Raw genomic sequence first — 12238 nt, forward strand, 5'->3', positions numbered from 1 at the left:
CCCCCCCCCCCCCCCCCCCCAGCCCATCCCGTGGCGCCTTAGGCTCTGGTGCCGTCTCAGAGCCTTGCTTCCAGCCGGGTGCCTCTCTAGCCAGCTGGCTTCTCGCTCCCAGACCCTGCGGAACTACCTGGGAAAACCAAAAGCTGACGTCTGGCACTTTCTTGCCTTTTTTTTTTTTTTGGTGCAGGCCTCATATCTTTATCCACAGCTTTGTGGGTTTGTTAGAATAGGAAGTGAAGTACTTCCTATATAAGCTTTTGCCATGCTGTGTCAAACTCATGTGTCCCCTGGCCTTCAGACCGGGGTGCAGATTTATCGTGCCAAATCAGATTCTTCTCCCTTGGTGTCAGCCGCAGAGAGCTGTCGACAACAGTGGTCACAGCAAGCTCTTGTCCTTCTCCTGCAAATGTCCATTTTGGAAACCCTGCCTCTTTCCGCGCCCTCCTTTCCCCCTGCATCCTCCCCTCCCCCTTCTTAAATTTAGGAGACCGTTCCAGATTTTTGAAGGTTAGTGAGCTGGATATACGAGCTGAGAAACTATCTGGTAATGATAAGGGGCAGAAGTGAGCCAAACGATTTCCGGAATATTCTGCAAGAGGACTTGGATGCAGGCCAAAAGTAGGAAAATCTTTTTTTGATGTTCAGGTTGGAAAGACTTTCCCCCTCGTCCCCCAAATTTTAGATCTGCTGCTCACTCTAGATTCAGAGAAACATTCCTCAAGCCAGTTATTGTGTGCTGTGAATTTAGAACGTATATTACTGAGCTTTGTTGTTCTTTTTTAAAAAAGAAACCAAATTATAGATTTGCACATGCTTATTAATTTTATTACTGATTCCATCATACCTGTATACTGCTTTTTATACCAATAATTAATTGTAGGCCAGTAATAAAAAGTTTAATGGCTACATGACCATTACCATAACCCTGACTCATAGAGCGTGAGGGAACGAAGGTATAATTCAGGAGTGTGGCTGTGTGGCACTACGTGTGAAGAGTTGGTGAGGGTTCATGGACCTGTTTTGTGTTGGAGCGAAGGAACTCAGTTTCCTGAGATTTTTTGTTTTCTTTAAGACGTTGGGCATAGCCTACATTTTATTTATTTAGTAAAAAAATTTTTTAATGTTTGTTTATTTTTGAAAGAGAGGGAGACAGAGTGTGAACAGGGGAGGGGCAGAGAGAGAGGAAGACACAGAATCCGAAACAGGCTCCAGGCTCCGAGCTGTCAGCACAGAGCCCGACGCGGGGCTCGAACTCACGGACCGTGAGAGATTATGACCCGAGCCGAATTCGGACGGTTTACCGACTGAGCCACCCAGCCGCCACATATCCTACATTTCGTAACTGAATTTTATGTATTTGATTTTAAAATGTTAGTTGTTTTAAAAAATGTAAGGACCCCAAATTCCGTTTTGCAAGATACCACGGTTTTGCAGGTATTCAGTGATGACAGATGTGAAAACTTACTTGTCCCAGTAAGATGCCAAGTTCAAATAGTTTAAGCCTACTGTCCAGGTGTACCTCTGTGGCTTTTCCTTTTGAATTTTCTTTCTTCTGGACAGACCTCAGTCAGTGGAGATGGTTCTGCGTTTCTTCATGAAGCTTTCTGAGCTCCAGGCGATTGTGTTTGGCCAGCTGGATTTGCTTCTTCGTCGCTGCCCCTAGATTGGTTTATTCTTGACCAGGACGGGCCCCGCGTGTGGCATTTGCTGGAGCGGTATTGGGAGAGTGGAAATGCCTTCCTGCTTCTGGCTTGGTTGACAGTATGCTACTTGTGTGCCTCCTTCTCACTGGTAATCTGCCAACACCTTTCAGGATATTATGAAATTCAAACCAAATGAGATTAAAATGGAGCCTCTGTCCACCGAACAGACACATGGCCTGACTGTGGTCGTCCAGGACACTTTCAGCAGGGGCGGTGGGATTGCAGTCAGGGGCAGACAGTTTTGAGCTTTCTATAAGGGAAGGGCTTGGCCTGTGTGCTCGGTTTTTATGGTGAAATTGTCCATGTTCGCGGCACATTTCAGGAGCAGGATCCACTTTAAAATCAGAGCTGTCCAAAGTCATTTGCCTTGTGTGTGACTTCTGCCCCCTCCACCATTCCCTGCTGGATACGAAGGAGTGATCGTAGGATATTTCTGAGTTTCTGGTGACACCGTGAGACTCTTGGTTGGGGTTTTAAAGGGCAGCTCTCCGCTGAGCCAAGTACATGTTTTAAAGGAGAGTAAGTGTGAGATGCGTCTCCTTCTCAGTGGCGTCCTCACCCAGCTTGGATATGCAGGGGGGCGAGGGCAGCTGTGGGTAGGGGCTCAGGGATCGATGCTCTTTCTTCAGGAACCACCGGGTGAGTGAGGAAAGAGGTTGCAGAAGGCACCTTTGGGGTTCGGCAGTTCAGACTGTGCAGAAGAGCAGCGGAAGCGGACGGGGGTCGAGAGCAGAAGTGCAAACCCTGGGGGGAGCTCGAGTTCGGCAAGTGCACGGTCTGTGGGCCACCGTGGCTGGGGCAGCCTGGGTCTTCCACGGGCTCACTGTGGCTTCGCTCAGTCTGGGAGCCCACGCAGTACGGATGGAATCTGTCGTTTTGGAGGCATTTATTGCGACAGGACTATAAAGTTTTGTGGAATATTTTGTCAGTTTCAGTGTTGTAATTGAAACTATTTTCTGCGAAGTTAAAAACGCTTTTGAAAACTGAAACGAAATGAAGCAGTTCGCTGGAGTGGTTAAGCACTTGCCCTTGGAGCTCAGGTAGACCAGGCACATTTCATGGTTCTGTGGCTTTGGGCAGGGGACTTGGTCTTCTGAGCCTTGGGATCTTTGGCTCTCAGGCCAGGGTGCTCGGGACCGTGGGAGGACGGTGGCTTTGCTGGGAGAGGCGTGCAGAGCCACCGCCCTGGTCCCCCACGGCTTTGTTCCCGGCGGCCCTGGGCCTGCTCGTCATCGTTCTGGGAGGGGAGGCCGTGACCACCCTGAGGAGCCATGCGGCTGGGGACACCGACCAAGAGCCAGCATTGCATGGTGGGCACTGCCAGTCGTGCTGGTGTCACAGCTGTGGATCGAGAGGACTTACTGTGCCTACGTGCGTATCTAGAATCGTCAGGTTTGCATGGAAATGAATTTGGATTTTTGGAGAGTGGGAGGGGGACGTCGGCTGACTACGTTTCACGCTCTGGAAAGTGAGGTAGAACGGCAAGGGTCTTGCTTGCTTTTGCTAACTTTTCAAAGCCAAGGTTCTCGCACAGAAGACGTGTCCAGAAGAGCAGTTTTCACTGGGAATCGGCTGCGTCCTCTCCTCTGAGGATGTTGGCCGAATGTCGCAAGGCTGGGACAGCGGGCAGGGCTGCTGGTGCTGTTTCCCATTGACCAACTGCTTCCTTGGGCCTTTGTGGTTCTCCCTTGTTACACCTCCTTGTGCCCCGTCCTTTCCCTCGGGGTGGGGGTGGGGGTGGTGTATAGGGTAGAAGCCACGGTGACCTGGAAGACTTGATGCAGATTGGGGTGTTAGAGATTCAAGGAGACGCCCACAGGCTTTCAGACCTGTCTCGTTGCGGGAGATGTTTGTATAGCAGACATATTCAAGATGTGCACGCAAGTGTATGTGTGTGTGTAGACTGCATTTCCACTCAGCTTGCATATATTTTCTTCCAGACGCTTGGTAGTGTAGATTAGAAACATGCCGTGGCCATTCCGTCATTTTTAAGTGGCGTGGCCAAGGAGTCTTCGAACCTGGGTGTTTCAGGTTGGGTTTGTGAGTGTCATTTAAGGTGCCAGCCTGGAGGGGCTGCCCTGTGGTAGGTGGCTCTGGCAACCCCCAGAAAGAAGCCAGGGCCCAAGAACTTTCATAGGGTCCTCATTGCCCCTCACTCCCATAGCCACTTACCATTTTGATAAATCTTGACAAAGCAAATAGGAAATGCAAATGGAGAAAAGAAATAAAATTGGACAGGGCAACAATTTTCTTGCTAGGGACACTGATTTCCAGATAATCAAGACAATCTTCCCCGTTTTGCTCCCCCCCCCATCTCTTTTCTGCTCCCTAAACACACACTTTTTACAACTACCTTATTTAAATATCACCTCTGCGAAACCAGCAGCGGAATTCTGTTTTTAAGAAAAGCATAGCATTTTAGGCGCTGTGTGGATTGCTTTAGAGTTGATTCCTACTAGTTGATTCATTCTAAAATGATACCTTTATGTACCTTGCTCGTATACTCAGGGTTGTGAAACACTTTCATGATACCACTATTAAGGTTTTAGATTTGATGTGTTAGTATCCCAGAAAAACATGGCCGTTGCTCTTGAATAAGAGATTAGCATTTTTTAAAAATTAACTGTAATTAATAGAAAAGTTTTGCTAATACTCTGCAAAGTAAAAACACTACCTTAAAATTTTAAGGAAAGACCCATAGTGTCTTTGAGTGGCCTTCCTTTGTTTCAAGTACTAGATGAAAACGACATTGTTTACTCTGCAAAGCAAAGCCCTGGTGTAGCCAGCCTCCCCATGTCCTTGACCTTACCTGCTGCTTGCTCTGCTTACCCGTCTCCCTCCAGCCTCATTGCCCTCTTTCCTTTTCTGTCACGATGCTAAATTCATTCCCTCCTCGGGGCCTAGCAGTGGTCCATCTGCCGGCATATTCTTCCCACCATATCTTCCCGAGTTGCTCCTTTTTGTTGTTCGGGTCCCAGGGAAAACACTATCTCAAGACTTTCCAGGCTCAAGTACGCCCTTGGTCATTTCCTGTCCCACGCTGGTTTGTTTTGTCATTGCACTTGGCGTACCAGCGTGTGAAATGGCTTACCTGTTCATTTTATTTTTGTTTACTGTGTATTTGTTTACCCGTTTATGTTCTGTCCTCCCCTGGAGGGCAGGGGGCTTTTGGTCTCTGATCATCGCTGCACCCCTCAGTGCCTCTGCAGTGAGTTGTTAAGAAATATTTGTGAAGCAAATGAATAAAGAAAGGCTAGTGAAGGTCAAAGGAAACAGGCCTTTATTGATGACGTTCTCATGCCTGGTCATACTTGGGTTATTTTCTCTTGTCTTTAGCCCTCATGACTTTAGGAGATAACTCTAAGGGGTTACTGATAAAGATGCTGAGTTCAAAATTGGTGGATGCCAGAGGGAAGGGGGTGCCTGGGGGCGTAGATAACTTGGGTGGAGGAGAGAGGGAGGAAAAGGTTTCCAGTTACGGAATGAACAAGGCACGGGGATAAAAGGCACAGCACAGGGAATAAAGTCCACGGTATTGTAACAGGTTGTATGGTGGCCGATGGTAACTTCACTTGTGAGCACAGCCTAAGGAAGAGAGAGAATGAATTACCATGTTGCACACTTGAAACTAATTAACATTGTGTGTCAACTAAGCTTGAAAACATAAAAATACAAAATAAAAACAAGAAGCTTAGTTCAATGGTAACTGCTTCTGAGCCTGGCCTTACCTCCCGCCCGCCCGGCCCGTTTTTCAGGTTTCCAGTAGCTGGCTGTCACAACCTCTAGGGGAGCACTCTGGGGTGTTCCTGTCCCTTTGCTTCTTGGCACGGAAATTTTGGTCAGTCCCCACACCTAGGTTCGGGAGAATGCTTGGTTCCTTGCCTGCCACCACCCCGCTCTTGGGGCTCTTCTGTTACTGGACAGGGCTGCTGGAGGTGGGGGGGGGGGAGAGGGGGCCCACATCCCTGCAGGGGAGGGCCATGTTGCCTGCTGGGTTGTGGAGTCTTTGTCCTGAGGCCCGGCGGAAGGGGGCTCTGGGAAGTGCATCGCCACTTCTGTGAGCGAGTGCCTTCTGTCATCAAGGTGCTGCTTTGGGGAGATCAGCTCTGGCTACACCTCAGTGGTCTCAGGGTTCAGCGACCTCCAGGTGTCCCCCCCCCCCCACCCCCACTCCAACAACTCCTAAGCCTTCTCTCCAGCCACTGTTGAATTAATACAGTATCTTTGCATTTTGCAAGGAACTTTTTCGTTGCTTTCCTCATTTCCTGTCTTTAGCCTTGCTGAGGAAATGACCCCTGTTTTACAAAAACGACAAAACATTCTCCCCAGGAAGAGTAGAGAATGGAGAATAATTGTTTTGACAGAACGGACAAGCCGTCATTTTGTCCCAAGTATGCAGATTGCCTCCTTAACAAGTACTCGGTGTTTACTTGGCAGAGGTTTGAACGGAGAGTGTTTGAATGCCTGTAAAATGCTTGATGTAGTGGGTCCAGCTTAAGTAAAGTTTGTCTGATTTTGAAGCCAATAGTTGATTCGTTGCACCACTTTGTCTTGTCCCTTTGGATGTGAACTGTAGCCGTAAGAGGTAAAACCGGAGACTGTCTTTCATGCCATCGCTAGTGTTTATATAGAATAACCAAAGTTTAAAACAATTCTTTGGCTCTTCAGCATTCCAGTGCTGATTGGAAAGGTTGCGATCTTATATTCAACGTGATTCTGGGGCAGTTACTTATGTGAGTTGATACTGTTTAATGGTAGAGTTTTAAGTATTTTGATGATGGTCAGTCTTGTGGCAGCTTCAGGGCGGACTGAACCAGCGCGAGGTGGTATTTAGTGGTTTCTGCCCTGGCTTCTGTTCAACTTAACATAGTTTGACTTTAGTATTTTTTGGCTAACGAAAGTGTGTCTTTTAGGTTGTGGCAGTCTTAAGTAAATGTGGCTTGCATGTGAAGCCAGGGAGAAGCTTAATTATTGGTAGATCAGTGACAGTGACAAATTGTTTTTCTTCCTTTCTAGTTATACATGGGAAGCTGTTGATACCAAAAATAACATGCTTTATAAGATCAGCATCTGTGGAAATCTGGATATTGCCCAGTGTGGGCAAGCAAGTGCTGTTTGTATGTACGACTCCAAGACAAGCAGCTATCACTCTGTGGGTAAGTAGAAAGTTCTCCTTACTTTACCGGTTGTGTGGGATCCCAGTTTTGCAAAAATGACTATGTACATAGAGCTGTCTACACGTATGCTTATATGTGCTTATATACATTTTTCATCTTTTATAATAAAGTGGTAACAATTTTAGATGTCCAGTGTGAAATCAGATTAGCTTACTTCCATCTAGTGGATACTGTTGGCCAATCATGAAGAATTGTGCACATTTGTATCTATTGTCACGAAGAATTGTGCACATTTGTATCTATTGATACAGAAGGATGTTTCTTATATGGCTCTGCCTTCTTATGTTTTTCTTAAACCCCATCTTTACTTTCTCCCTGCTTCACACTTACTTCTTCCAGCTGGTGCCCAGCCCCTGACCCGCTTCTACCCTTCAGGTTGTCCGTATTCACATGGGACAAGAGGTGGTCACCAGTTTTCAGCTTGTATTAAAAATTAAATAGTCCTGAGAACCACCAATCCAAGAGAAAGAAGTGCAGACTTTTCTTTCCCAGGACTCATTTCATTTCCCCAAATGCCCTCCTTTGGGGTTAGGATCCCTTTCTTACTGGTGAGGATGAGGGGCCCAAGGTGGCCAACAGCAGCCGCCCTACCAAGTTACAGGGAACAGCAAAGGGCGGGGGGTGGGGAGGCTTAAAGGAAGAGACACAGGGCAGGGCTACACATGGCAGCCCTTTCTCTTGGTTGGTCCGTGGATGTCCGTCGTGACCTTCGACCAACACAGTTTGAACGGTGCAATGTGACCGTGAAGGACAGTCACGAAACAAAGGCCTGCGTGTGACTGGGGACAGGGTGGTAGCTGGGAGAGGGCACTCAGGTGTTTGCAGTTGGGAGGGTCAGCTTGCCGTGGTAGCTCTGTCTGTCGTTTTTAATGAAAACGCCTAAACACGGTTAAAAGGGCTTTTTAGAAAGTAATGTTTAGGGCGATAAGAGTAAGGTCTGTGAGGTCTGCTGGTAGAGGCAGCTTCTCTTAGTTTCTTCTCTTCCGACGGGGACACCGTCTAGATTGGAAACACTGGTAAGAGGGGGTTGAGGCTCAGGACAGAGGTCTGAGAAAGCGCCATGTTATTCTGAAGTCGTGGGTTGGACAAATTGTATTTTCTCATAGATTTAAAAACTTGCAAATGATATGGCCAACTTCCTGCTGTTCTGTTTTGATGCTTCATGAAGGAGGGCACTAGTGGGCCTGTTGGTCAGGGTTACTCAGGTTTCCAGAAAAAGGAAAGGTAGTTTTCCTCTTGACTTCACTATAATATTTGACTACAGTGTTTCCGACTGATGAAATACAGTGTAGCAGATGGCTATTGGATACAGACAAGTAAATCGCTAGAGGTATGATTTGTGAAGCTAGGTTGGCTGGACAGAATTTGACAATGACCAAGTTGAGTTGGCTTTGAAAACCAGGCGGGAGAGTCGATCTTTTCTGAGATGTTGGTAGTGGATCCATCATAGATTCTGTGTGACAGTAATGGGGGAGGTGATCTGATAAAATGCATTTTTAGGAAGCTGGGCCCAATGGAATAGGAGAGGTTGGTTAAAGGGGAGAAGCCAGAGGTAACTAGATGAATTGAAAGCCAAGTTACAGGTTGATTAAGATACAAACTAGCAGTTTCTGGTCTCATTTTACTCCCAGACACACACGACAGATACTTTCCCCTGAACTTCACACTCCCAGAGGGAGAGGACATACGCTGGGTAATGGAGACTTTCAGCATCGCCCTGTCCTTCACCTCAAGAAAGCAAACTAGTAGAAGTGGGTGCAAATGACTTTCACAGTAGCACAGAGATAATCTTGAGTCAGATCTAGTTCTGCTAACTTGTATTATATAATGGAAATAACCGACTGTGTTATTATGAATTTCGTTTTGGGGCGCCTCGGTGGCTCAGTCAGTTGAGTGTCCGACTTCTCAAGTCATGATCTCATGGTTCGTGGGTTCAAGCCCCACGTTGCGCTCTTTGCTGACAGCTCAGAGCCTGGAGCCTGCTTCCGATTCTCTGTCTCCTTTTTTCTCTCTGGCCCTCCCCCACTCACACTCTGTCTCTCTCAAAAATAAATATGAAAAAAATTTTTAAAAAATTTGGTTTCATAACTAAATCATAACTAAATTTGTTATGCGCTTATGTGCCAGGCATTATGTTTTTAAGTAAAATATCTTCTTCAGCTTATTCAGCAACTTTTTGAAGTAGGTGACTCCATTTCCCTGATTTTATAAATGAAGAAACTGAAGCACAAAATAGATACAGGAGCTTGTCAGAGGTTGCATGATTATGGACGTGAATGCTGACAGGCAAGCTCCAGAGCCTGTGTCCTTATTTGAGGCCGTGTTGCTTTGTGAGTTATAGGGTCACATCGGACAGTTCGAGAGGTGATATGCAGAACCACGGTGAGAAGTCTGAACTCCCGGCTCTGAGAGGGCAGCTGAGAAACTAACTTCCTATGAACTTGTTAGAAAGGAAAAAAAAATGTGAATTCTGAAAACAGCTACAAAAACTGGAGCTCCCAATAGGCAGGAGAACAGAAAAGCTAGGAAAGCAATAGATCAAAATATATATGAGAAGTTAATGCATAACCAAAAGTTTGGGTGTAATTTAGCAATTTATCTATTAGGAAACAGCTTTAGACCTCTCCTTCGTACCCTATAACAGAAATTACAGATCAGTTAAAATTAAAATAAAATGATTAGAACATCGGGAAGAAATGTAGCAAAACAGATATATAATCTAGGGGTGGTAGGAGCTTCTCTTAATAAATGATTAGAAAAACACACAGCCTGGGGCACCTGGGTGGCTCAGTCACCGAGGTGACTCTTGGTGTCCTGTCCGACTCTTGGTATTGGCTCAGGTCATGATTTCACAGTTTGTGAGATCAAGCCCCGTGTCAGGCTCTGCGCTGACAGTGCAGAGCCCGCTTGGGATTCTCTCTCTCCCTCTCTCTGCCCCTCCCTGCCTCAAAATAAGTAAATAAACTTAAAAAAAGGTCGGGGGCGGGGGCGGGGTGCAGGCGAAGGACCAAGAACCCAAGGAAAAATGGCAGTCTGAAGACTGGCGGTTTACAATAGAAGAAATCCAAGATGCTCAGTGCAACTTCATTCGTAAGCCAGGTATAAATGCAAATCGAAGCAATAATGAAATCTCATTTTTTCTTCTATCAAATGTGCAGAAAGTTTAAACGGGAAGATGGTGGTTCTGTAACCCTTTGGGAAGGTAGTCATCGATGTGCGTTAGTGCCCACAAAGGCCGTTTCTGTTCTTAGAAACGGATAGTAAGACCTCAACTTTGGTTTAAACAACACTACATCAGTTTTGATTTAAAAAATCTTGCATTAGTTCTTTCTTAGGCAAACGGTACTGCTACGTATATAAATCTAGCAGAGTTCAGCAGCCATTTGTAGGGGACCCGTGAACATCATTTGGTTCTGTTTACGACCTAGTTGAACCACCTTCACCACAATTTAAAACGACGTATACGTTTCCCCTATTTGATTTCCTTTTAAAGTACTTCAGATGTCTGATCTGAAAGTTAGAACTTAGGCACTAACAATAATTACAAATTTAATAGTTGAAACTTCTCATAAGCCTGAAATTCTCTTAGAATTTCTAAGTTCTAGTACTGTGTCACCCGTCTCAATCAGTTGCGACTCAGTTGTAACCTGTGGGTTGGAGTCATAACATTGAACATTGCAAGTCGGTAGAAATACTATGCTCACATTCCTCCTGACATCCCAAATGCTAATTCTTTGGCCTTAGTTGAGTTAATCTTTCTGAGGGCTAAAAAACTATGTATATCTACTTCAGGAAACCTGTTAGCACATGTAGCTGAAGTAACATACCCACCAGGGAAGGGTGGTAATTGCGGTTACTTACCGTCAAAGCCTCGGATTCTGACCGGCTTCTCGCTGGTGACCTGGGTAGGACACAGTGAATCCGGTTGTCGTTGCCGCATCAAGTGACTTCCTTTACTCTCAGGAGGCTGGCCCCTGACTTCAGATGCTAGTTGGATGGTTTGATTCTTGTGCGCACTGGGGGAAATCTATGACAGTCATTCAGGTTGATCGCTGCACTGAATTTTGCATCTCTGACTCCTAAGATGTGAAAATCTCTTTTCCTCTTAAGCCCTGTATTCTTTCCTTTTTTAAAAAAACATATAATTCTATTGGATATTTAAGATGATATCTGGGAGAGTTTTAGATAGAACTCCTGTTTCTGTCTTACGGCCTCTCCTGAGAGTCTGGCAATAATATCTGTTAGACTTTAAAACCCAGATTCCCATAACCTACTTTTGTAAATCTTAACCAGTAGAGGAATTAGTACTGTATACAGATTTTTTGTACAAGTTGTTTTTTTTTTTTTTTTTTTTTTTTTTTTTATTTTTTTTTTTGTAGCATTGTTAACTGTGGCAAATGTGCTGGCCCACCCTAACTCTATGGGGATAGTTGAACAAGTTGTATATTTTATTCTGATTTACTTGGTTAAGTCACATCTGAAAAGATATACGTATAAATTATATTTTGAAACAGCCAACACTTAATATTCATTTATTTATTTGTAACAAATACTTGAATGACTCAGTCACTAAAACAGACAAAAATCCCTTTTCTTGTGGAGCTTACATACTAGTAGTTGAGTGGGAGACAAACACAAATACTGGCTAGGTAGCGTATTAGAGTATGATGGATGTAAAAAAGAAAAGGAGGGACAGTCAGGAGTGCTGGAGGTCTCGGGAGTGTGTGTGTTCAAGAATATTAAACGGGGTAAGTGTCGCTGAGAAAGTGACATTTAAGCAAAGACTTGGAGCTGAGGGAGTCAGGTGGCTCTGGGGGAGCAGCCAGTGCAAGGGACGGAGGGGGGAGTATCAGAGAGGGGAGGGTAATTGGTGGTAGCAAGAATAGAAATCTCTTTTGAAGAGTGTTAATACAAAGAGGGGCAGCAAAATGAGGCAGCAGCTGGAGGGAAAAATCGGGCAGCGAGGAGGATTCTTGGTTTGGTGAAAGGACACGTGAATAGTACACGTTGAAGGGCACGACACGATAAAGAAGGGAAAGTGGGTAACGGGGGAAGCCTTGCTGGAGCACATTGGTGACTAGCACGGGGAGGGCTGTCTGCCTGTCTGACAGGCCCTGATCGAGGTGTTGGGGAGGCCCGGTGGCCGTGCGGTGGGCCCTGAGGCCGCCTGCGAAGTTGGGACCGCCGGGGCTTGCGGCCTCAGCGAGGCCGAGTTGCGAGCTCGGCTGGGCTCGGCCGGGGGCGCCGAGGGTTGCAGGCGAGGCCTGGTAGGCCTGGAGCGCGGCCTGGTCTGGCGGGCTCTGGTGAGCGCGGCCTGGCGCGCAGGGTCTGCAGGACCCGGCGCGGCCTGGCCTGTAG

At 46.2% G+C, this 12238-nt stretch overlaps 1 protein-coding gene across 1 annotated transcript in view; it reads left to right on the forward strand.

Moving 5' to 3' along the window:
- The window catches only part of IGF2R (insulin like growth factor 2 receptor), a 102951-nt gene that overhangs the window by 14304 nt on the left and 76409 nt on the right, over window positions 1-12238 (forward strand). Inside the window, exon 2 of the mRNA XM_049654536.1 lies at window positions 6720-6859. Within this exon, the coding sequence (XP_049510493.1) occupies window positions 6720-6859 (140 nt within the window). The remainder of the gene's footprint in view (window positions 1-6719; window positions 6860-12238) is intronic.

The sequence above is a fragment of the Panthera uncia genome (genome assembly GCF_023721935.1).
Source record: "Panthera uncia isolate 11264 chromosome B2 unlocalized genomic scaffold, Puncia_PCG_1.0 HiC_scaffold_24, whole genome shotgun sequence".
NCBI lineage: Eukaryota > Metazoa > Chordata > Mammalia > Carnivora > Felidae > Panthera > Panthera uncia.